Below are 10,124 nucleotides of genomic sequence, written 5' to 3'. Positions count from 1 at the left end.
GGCAGCGGCGGCGGCGGCGCTTCTTCATAATTCTTGCTTTCTAGGAGTTCGCGGGAGCTGCCGCCGGGGAAGCGCCGCCATGGCGCGCAACGCCGGCCAGGTCTGCCACTACTTCTTGCAGGGCCACTGCCGCTTCGGCGACAACTGCTGGAACGAGCACCCGCGCCAACAGGCCGGCAGAGCCAACGCGGGTAAGCAAGGGAGGCTGTCCCGCTCCGCCTCTCCGCCGGCGGCGGCTTCTCTCCGTCCCCTCGCGCCGGCCGACCTGCTGCCCTCCAGATGGGCGCCGGCAGGGCTGCTCCCTCTGTACTGGCAACATGCGGGGGGGGCGGCGGTTGGAGGGGGGACGAATTTTTTTTCATCTGGTGCTTGAGTGACTTCAGAGTAATCCGTTTCAGTCTGTTGTATCCAGGGCCGGATTTAGTTTTCATGAGCCCCTAAGCTACTGAAGGTAATGGGGCCCCTTATATGTCCAGCTGTCCGACATGTCAACAACAAACTGTCGCTGTTTTTTGTGTTGAATATTTGCTGTATGATAATTTATGGGCCTAATAGGTATCTAAAGCCATTTGCACATAACAAAATATGTATTTTATCAAAGTAATGGTTGAATTGAAATACAATTAAGTATACTAATAGTGAAATAATTATTAAGCTCTAACTTAAAATGATTTTTTATTCATAACAAACCTAATAATGCAAACACATTGGCATTTGGCAATAACAAAAGTTCCTTTAGAAACACAATTTATGAAGACTTATAATCTAGTCACTAGAAACTTGCTATAACATGAAATAATAACAGCAAACCAGTGATATTTTAGGAAGCAGGTGGGGCACATTACTTACGTCATAGGAGCCTACACAACATACAATACTGCTGCTGTATGTAGGTTTTATTTTGTTTGTTTTCTATTATATATTTTGGAAATGTACATCCAGGTTTTTTTCCCTTCAAATTTTTTGGGGGCCCCAAGAGAGTGGGGCCGTAAGTTATAGCTTGTTTAGCTTACACGTAAATCTGGCACTGATGGTATCCTAACAGGATGGGCCCTCTGGAATTTGCCATGCGTGCACACACACAAATTAGTAAATGTGCATGGCTACCCAGAGCTTAGCTATAGGACCTTTCCAACACATGCATGTGGAGAAGATCCCTAACTTGGCAGAGGGGTTGAGAGAAAGAAAGGAGACCTAAAATACAGGACAAAACTGTATCAATACAAGATGTAGTATTTTACATTGAAATATGGGACAATCCTGGACAGGTGGCAACCCTAGCGTTGGCTAGGGCTGATGGGAGCTGTAGTCCAGAACATCAGGAGGGCATTGGGTTGGCGAAGGGTGGCTTGGAAGCAAGGGAAGGGAAGCAGCCAATGCCGCTCTCTCTCCCTGGTGTGGCTGACTCAGTGGGCTGAGCTGAGAGTGGTGTTGCCGTGATCATATTGTTTGCGGCTCTCTTGCATTCCCTGGCCACTGCCACCATCCTCCGGGGGTGGGGGGGACAGGGCACGTCTAGACCAGCCTTTTCACAACCTTGGGTCCCTGGATGTTCTTGGACTACAACTCCCATCATTCCTAGCTAGCATGGCTAGTGATCAGGGATGATGGGAGTTGTAGTTCAAAAACATATTGGGGGACACACCAGAAGTTGAGAAAGGCTGGTTTAGACTAACAAGACAATCTTAACCTTAACTAGGTAGCAGTGGGCGTAATGTAGCCTTGCTCTGTGCCAGGTCACCCTGGAGCAGGTGTAGCAATTGGTCCAATGCCTTGCCTCCCCACCCCTCAGGATACTAGATTTTGAGACTTTCTGCAGGCTGTCACAGGTGAAAATTCAACAGGCAGCAGGAGTAGTGAAGCTGGTGTCTCTCATAACTCTTACTTAACACATGTCTTTCTTTCCCAACTGAAGGCTCCGGTCGAAGAGTAGCATGGAGTGGACATAATCAGAGATACAGTAACCCTGTACAGACATCCAGTTTTTCCAAGTCAACCAGCTGGCACAACAGAGATTCTGGCTTTTCACAGAATAGATATGCTGCATTAAACTCCACTGAAAATGTTGGTAATAGTGGCATTGTAGATGAGGAAGATAAACTTCTGTAAGTAGCAATTTCCTATCTCTCAAGTTTTAATAGACTTTAAATAAATTTTATTGAATGGCTAATTAAAAAACAAACCTGAACCCTATGGCTGCAGTCATGTACACAATTGTTAATATCCCAGTGAGGTAAATAGGAGTTAAGAAGATTTAACTGTGTACAGAATGCCTGCCTGTAACATTTTCTTCATAGCGGCCTTTGCTCATAAAAGTTCATAATATTAAGAGCCAGTTTGGGCATAATTAGCCTGAATGAGTGTTGGTCATGCTTATTTCTTATGCTATTGGCTCCGGCACTTTGATCCTGTTTAAAGCAAATCCTGCTGTGTCTGAAGTGGTAGACCGTGGCTTAATGATGCTTTAGTTAACATTCATCCAGAGTTTCCTGTTTCATATGTAATGGGAACTGGTTTCCTTTAAACAAGATCAAACTGCCAAAGCTGGCACTCAAGGAGAGGGAGGAGGGAGGAGCATGTGAGTCTGACACTTGGTCCTGTCTTCATAAACTGCATTTGGAAAGGAGAAAGGGGAAAGACTAGCCTAAGATTCCTATCCTATTAACAGAGGAGAATTGTTTCTTTTCAGATAATTTCAATCATGTTGATGTTTCATTGGTGTAGCTAATTTTTGTCCTGACAGCTATTAAAAAAATGTGACTTGGTACAAATATGTTTCAGATTGGTTTAATATTGGCTCTGATGCAGCTCTTGCTTCTTAGTTGTGTAAAACTAGAAGCTCTAGATGGGGATGTGCATTGCCATCTGCATCAGACTGGATTGGCATCTGTGCCCCCAATTGATGCAGATGTGGATTTCTCACACTGAATCACTTAACAATTTTTTTTCATTCACTTGTGATTTTCCCTGCTTATTCAAGTACTTCCTGTTTATATTTGATCTTGCACCCACTCTTTCCACTTGTTTTCTTTGAATTTTAGAAACTGAAAACGAGTATTGTAGCAAGCCACTTATAAAACATACTGTTTCGTCTTATCACAGTAAACCTTTGACTTGGCTCTGTATTTTTTTAAAAACACATTGAATCTAGCTTTAAGTAGGTCTTCACTGCCTATCTTCGGTTTCATTTGGCTTATGACTTTTGAATGTCATTTATTCAGTGAAATTATAATGAAAGACATGGAGAGTTGGGAATCTTCAGGACAATGGATGTTTTCCACCTATTCACCTATGAAAGAAAAGCCGAATATATCAGGTAGAATCTTTCATAATCCTCTTAATTACCCACACATGCTTAGGTTTATTTCTCACTTGAATACTGTTATTGGATCCCAAAGAATGAGAAGTGTGCTTATATAAGTGAACAAAAGGTGTTTGTCTTTTATCTTTCTTTTTTAATGAGGCTTTGGTATGAACAATTCTTCTAAAATTTCTATTCATTCTAGTATTTATTTAACTAACCCAAAATGGGAGTTTTTGCAAGACCAGAATCTAACTACTTTATCAGGTGGGCAATTTATAATAATGTGATTTGTTAACTTGGCCTCCTTGTATTATTTAACCCAGCTTTATCTGTTGCTGACTGTCATGGCAGCTATAGGCTCCATGAGAGAAAGAAGAGTTCTGAAACCAATTTTTCCTTTATGATTTTAGTAGTGTGTAGTTGGGGTATGTACAGTATATGTGTCATTGGCAATAGAGAAGGATTAAAAATCTACCAGTGGGCTGTTTGGTCTTTTGCTGTTTCTGAGTCTTCATTGCTAATATTACTACTCCTGGACAGTGTTTCTTTTCCCCCTTTCCCAGCACTCAGCCAGGCTCGAAAAGTGAGCCCAGCTTTGGGAAGGACGAATGTAGAAGGCACCTGAAAAGGAGAATTGAAAGGCTCAGAAGGGGCTAAACCAGGTATAGGCAAACTCGGCCCTCCAGATGTTTTGGGACTACAACTCCCATCATCCCTAGCTAACAGGACCAGTGGCCAGGGATGATGGGAGTTGTAGTCCCAAAACATTTGGAGGGCCAAGTTTGCCTATGCCTGGGCTGAACACTTACAAGTTCTCCCTACCACGCATTGCTTGTAACCTGAATAAATGTAGAGTTGAAACTGCATTTCTTCACATGATGTCTTGAATGGATAAATGATTAATTTGCAAGCTGGCATAAGCTCTAAATTAAGAAAGTACAAGGTAGCACAGATCACAGAATATGTTACATACCATGTATTGAAGTAACTTCTAGAGTTTTTGAAGTATCATGCTTTTGATACTCCGCCAAGCTAAGCAGTTGGCTCCTTACCTCTCTCGCCCTGACCTAGCCACTGTGATCCATGCGACGGTCACCTCCAGACTGGATTATTGTAACTCGCTCTACGTGGGGCTGCCCTTGAGACTGACCCAGAAACTCCAGCAGGTGCAGAATGCTGCGGCGAGACTCCTTACGGGGTCCTCACTGCGAGATCACATTCACCTAGTGCTATACCAGCTGCAGTGGCTCCTGGTGGGGTACAGGATCAGGTTTAAGGTGCTGGTTTTAACCTTTAAAGCCCTAAACGGCCTAGGACCCTCGTACCTACGGGACCGCCTCTCCTGGTATGTCCCACAGAGGAACTTACGGTCTTCAAATAAAAACATCTTGAAGGTCCCAGGCCACAGAGAGGATAGGCTGGCCTCAACTAGAGCCAGGGCTTTTTCGGCTGTGGCTCCAATCTGGTGGAACGCTCTGTCACAAGAGACTAGGGCCCTGCGGGACTTGACATCTTTCCGCAGGGCCTGCAAGACGGAGCTGTTCTGCCAGGCCTTTGGTCGGGATTCAGTCTGACTCCCTCTCCCCTTTCATAAGAACTTGCATGAAAGTGGCCTCCCAATTTTTCTCACAGGCCCATATAAGTTCAGCACAAACAGTTGGGCCTGGTGAGCATTTAAGGTCCCCAACCCTAATCTGCGGGTTGCCATCCGATTGGATTTTATTCTGATCCTGATCTGATTTGAGTATGTATTTTAATTGATTGTCTGATTTTATGTTAATGTATTATACATTTGATGTTAGCCGCTCTGAGCCCGGCTTCCGCTGGGGAGGGCGGGATATAAATAAATATTATTATTATTATTATTATTTATTGAAATAAGACCCCAATGCATGGTGAAAGCTATTAATTGATTCTCTGGTGCCATTGTAATTTGCTTTTATACTTGGCCAGTGTCTCTTGTCAACAAACATGAGAGTTGTTGGGGTTTATGCATTTACTATGATTTCATAGCTGGGGATAAGAGCAGTATTATCTGTCTTTCCAGGTTTTGACTGTTCCTCTTCCTGCAGGGTTTCCAGACTTCTTGCCAGAAGAGTTGCGTCTTGAATATTATAATAGCAGAGCAAACAACAATGTACAAAATTATGTGAGTCTCTACATATTGATAAATGGCAAGATGAAAGATTAAAAAACTATTAAAAGATTATCCACAAAGAACTCCTTTAACAAGAATCAAGTCTTTTTGTCTTAAGTCAGTCTTTAAAATAATATCTCCCCCCCCCCCATTTTTTTTTCATAATTCCAGTAGCATCTTAAAGACCAACTAAGTATAAGCTTTCTAGGTATGAGCTTTTGTGTGTATACACACTTCTTCAGATACTCTGAAGCAGAGGTTGCTCCAACCTTATAACTGTTGATGACTGTTAATGATGGCAATTGGTTCCACAGGGAAGGGCAAGTTATTTTTAAAGGGATAGGTGACGAAAACTAGCTTTAGCATGTATAATGGGACATGAATCCAATATCTCTATTCAGACCAGGTCTCTCCATAGTTTTTAGTTTGGTAATGAGTTGTAACTTCTTTTTCAAGTGTATTTCTAAAATTCTTTTGCACTAAGACGGCTACTTTAAGATCTTGCATAGAATGTCCTGGGAGATTGCAGTGTTCTCCTATTGGTTTCTTGGTTTTATGATTCCTGATGTCAGATTTATGTCCATTTATCCTTTGGCATAAGGTTTGTCCTGCTCGTCCAATATAGAGAGTTGAAGGGCACTGTTGGCATTCGATAGCATATATAATGTTGGAAGACGGACAATTAAATAGGCCTGGGATGTTATGTTTGATGTTATTGGGGCCAATAATGATGTTGCCCGGGTGTATTTGGCAGCAAAGTTGGCATCTAGATTTATTGCAGGCTCTTGTGCCAGTGTCCATGTTAAGTCTGGTTGTTGTATTATTGTGTGTGAGGACTTGTTTAAGATTGGGTGGCTTTCTGTAGGCGAGGAAAGATTTTCCTCTCGGAGCTTGGGAAAGAGAGCTGTCATTATCTAAGAAAGGTTGTGAATCTCTGATGATACGTTGAACTGTTTTAACTTGAGAGCTGCACATGATTACTAGTGGTGTAATATTGTTTAGTGTAAATGGCTGTGATTTGGAATCAAGACCACCGCCCCCAAAATATATACATTTGAATTGTGGGGTAGTAATGACATTCTTCTGCTTCTGAATGTGCCAACATATTTTAATCACAGCTGCTCAGAAATTCTATTCCTTCTTGGTTTGATTGGCAGGGTCCTAACACAGTCTAATCTCCCTTTTTTTCCAGATCAATTCAGTCCAGCAGTTAGCAAGCCAGTGGAGAAGTCGCTTGCTTGAGCTGAAGAATATAAATGCATCTACTAAAGCGGCATTGGTGAGTGTAATAGAGAAAATGAAAAGGTCTTCATTTAAAGTTTTAAATTAATTTTGCAAGGTTTGTAAATCTTTCAGTCATGTTTCGCGAAGCAGTTGACAGTAATAGAATCAGATTTGTTGATAGAAGATACTGTCTCTACAATAAACATCCAGAGTAAGGGGTATTATTCATTGGCATTGTTCAGCTTCTGGCTCTGCTTCCTTGAAAGATGGTGGTGGCCAAGGGGGTTCAAGAAGGCAGAAAAATAGGTTAGTAAGAGGGCAGGTGTTCTTTAGAGAGAGAGAGAGAGTGTGTGTTTTGGAGAACTGATGCTTTGCTCTCAGAAGTAGCAGCAGCCGGAGACCATCCATGGAGGAGGTAACTCTTACACAGCAGCTGGAATTCCTCCTCCTCTTGAGGAAGCCGGCCTTTTTGCACCTTGGACTGGCAGAGGGAAGCCTGTTCCACCCTGACCCCTGCTGGCAGACCAACTGAGAACTCATCTAGGCTCAATTTATCACAGGAGTGGGGGCTGTGCTGACCAGGGTGGGGATGCCCTTTGTGGGAGTCAAGGGAAGGAGCAGGCTTGTAGTTTGTGGGAACCTCTGGATCCTCTGCTGTTGCTTGAGGCTCAGGTGGCCTCAGCAGCACAGAGTGCCTTCCATCAGCTTCGGCTGACAGCCCAGCTGCTCCCCTATCTGGACACGAGTAGGCTAACCTCTGTTGTCTATGCTTTGGTCACCTCCAGATTAGATTACTGCAGTGTGTTATATGTAAATAGGGCTGCCTCTGATGACAGTACAGAAACAGTACAGAGATCTGTTCATTTACCTGTGGCCTTCCAGGTGTTGCTGGACTTCAGCTCCTCTCAGCATCAGCTAGTATGGCCAGGATTTGGGGATGGTGGGAGGAGTTGTCCAACATCTGGACCCCCCCCTGGACCTTAGATTCCTCATCCCTGCTGTAGATCCACACCACAAATAAAGTGAAATCATAGTGATGGTAATGTACCGTATTTCTCGCCCTGTAGGACGCACTTTGCCCCCTCCAAAAATGAAGGTGAAATGTGTCCTATGGGGCGAATGCAGGTGCGCACTGACCCCTCTCACTCTCCAGGCTTCAGGAGAGCCCCACCGCCAGCCCCACAAACTCGGGGGACAGCAGGGAGGCGGAACGCCGCCATCCCGCTGTCTCCTGATGTGGTTTGGAGGCTGACGGCGGGGAGACGCGTGCTTCTCCCCGCCACCAGCCCCGCAAGCTCGGGGGACAGCGGGGAGGCGCAGTGCGCCATCCCGCTGTCTCCCGACATGGTTTGGAGGCTGGTGGCGGGCTTCCCCCTCCCCCAGCCCCGCATGCTCCCAGAGCGGGCTTCGCGCAGCTCTCCGCAAGCTGTGGGAGCCCGGCGCGACTTTGTGCTGGCCTCCAAGGCTTGCGGAGAGCTGCCTGTTCTGGGGGCTGGGGTGGGGGAAGCTCGGACTTCTCCCGCCCCAGCCCCGTCCCTGGGGGGAGGGGAATAAACTTTTTTCCCTTTATTCCCCCCCTCCCCAAAATCTAGGTGTGTCCTATGGGCCGGTGCGTCCTATAGGGTGAAAAATACGGTAAGTTGTCTTATTCTATATCAAAGATTTGTTCACTTCTAATTCTGCATTTTATATTGAATTGGAAGCAATAGTACCTTTTTTCTTCTGTAACATGTAGAACTACTTCTCATTGTTTTAAGATATCTGAATTTAAGAACACGGCTAGTCAGCCACCTCCTGCATTTGGGTTTGGAGGACAGCAGGCATCGGCTTTTGGATCATCAGGTAGGGATTTGTTTTGGCTGGTGGTGGGTGGAGGTTTGCATATTCTTAGTTCCGATAGTCCTGGGATTACTATCATTTCTTTGACCTTACTATTGCAAACTATTGCTTTTCTTTGTGTGACAATTGCAGCCTTTCCTGTGGACAATAAATCTGCTCAAGCCTTCTCCTTCAAACCAGCTTCTGAACTTGGCAGCATCCCCTCTGGAAGCACACCTGCGTTTGGGAGCCTCGCAAGCAGCCAGGGCACCGCATCTTCCACCACTGCGCCCCATGCCGTCAGCTTTGGAGATCAACCCGCTTCATCGGCATCTTCCTTTTCATTTAAAATGGCTACAACCACTCCAGGTGGGTTTGGAGCTTCTGGTTTTTCAGGGTTTGGCAAACCTTTTCCAGCAAGTTCCCCGGAGACTGCGCCTGCATCGGTGTTTGGGACAGCGGCCATTACCCCTGCTTTGAATTCCGGATTTGGCAAATCTTTTCCTGCCAGCTCCTCAGACTCCACATCTGCTTCGGTGTTTGGAACAGCTGCTGCTTCCGCTTCTTTGAATTCGGGGAACACGCTGTTTGGGCAGCCGGCAAGTCTCTTTGGGGGTAATGCAGCATTGCCCCCTTCCACAACCCTTCCCAGCACCACCTCTGCAAAGTTATTTACCCCAGAGTCGGAACTGTCTGCTGAAGAACTGGAGCAATTTAAGGCGAAGAAATTCACACTCGGAAAAATTCCTTCCAAGCCACCGCCAGCAGCACTTCTAAATTTGTAACGTGGCCTGAGGTTGTTCTTACTATCTTTCCCTGTGTGTGCGAATATCAGAGACACTTTGATTTAATCCTTCGGAAGTTAAATTCATCTATGGCTCACCATATTGTTTCAGAGAAGTTACATTTGTTTCTAGAAATGTGTGATCTATTTGACTTGTTGGCTCCAGAATGAATATTTAACTTGAGAGTATTGCATAGCAAAATGTAGCTTTGCAATGAACTTGAAAATGTAGGAAACCCAAGCTGTTCTTTTCTTTGGTGGAGTTGGCTTCCATACTTTATGGCAATGAAATGTTGTGCTAATGATCTAAAAGGTACTGTATTTTTCACTCTTTAGGAATCACCCGACCATTGGACGCACCTTGTTTTAGAGGGGGAGAACAAGAAAAAAGAATTCTCCCCCTCTCTGTGCAGCGCCCCTTCAGCAAAGCGGCAGGAGAAACAGAGCCCCTTCCATTTCTCCTCCCGCTTCGCTGAAGGGGCGCTGCGCAGCTCTCCCTCTCCCACATTGCCTTTGCCTTCAGTGAAGGCAACCCGAAGCCTCCGGAGTGCAGCGGGAGTTCCCGCTGCGGTCCGGAGGCTTCGGGTTCCCGGTGCTGAAGCCAGGAGAATCTTGCTCTCCAGGCTTCAGTGAAGGCAGCCTGAAGCCTCCGGAGCGCGGCGGGAGCGCTCCCACTGTGCTTCTGAGGCTTCGCAATGCTATCGCTGAAGCCAAGGAGCCTGCATTCACTCCATAAGACACACACACATTTCCCCTTAATTTTTGGAGGGGAAAATGTGTGTCTTATAGAGCGAAAAATGCGGTACCTTGGACACACCAGCTATTCCCCGGCTATACCAAAGTTATAGAACCCACAA

General features: G+C 45.3%; 1 protein-coding gene across 1 annotated transcript; it reads left to right on the top strand.

Moving 5' to 3' along the window:
• Window positions 1–55: 55 nt before the first annotated feature.
• NUP42 (nucleoporin 42) lies at window positions 56–9,368 on the top strand. The gene is made up of 7 exons (XM_083405488.1): window positions 56–191; window positions 1,916–2,105; window positions 3,222–3,316; window positions 5,377–5,453; window positions 6,634–6,720; window positions 8,423–8,507; window positions 8,637–9,368. Exons 1-7 carry the CDS (start codon window positions 80–82, stop codon window positions 9,266–9,268), a joined length of 1,278 nt encoding a protein of 425 aa, XP_083261614.1. The 5' UTR covers window positions 56–79; the 3' UTR covers window positions 9,269–9,368.
• Window positions 9,369–10,124: the final 756 nt, after the last annotated feature.

The sequence above is a fragment of the Podarcis tiliguerta genome (genome assembly GCF_965153285.1).
Source record: "Podarcis tiliguerta genome assembly, chromosome: 12".
Classification (NCBI taxonomy): domain Eukaryota; kingdom Metazoa; phylum Chordata; class Lepidosauria; order Squamata; family Lacertidae; genus Podarcis; species Podarcis tiliguerta.
Note: the sequence above shows the minus strand (reverse complement) of the source record. Positions and strands in the feature narration are given on the sequence as shown.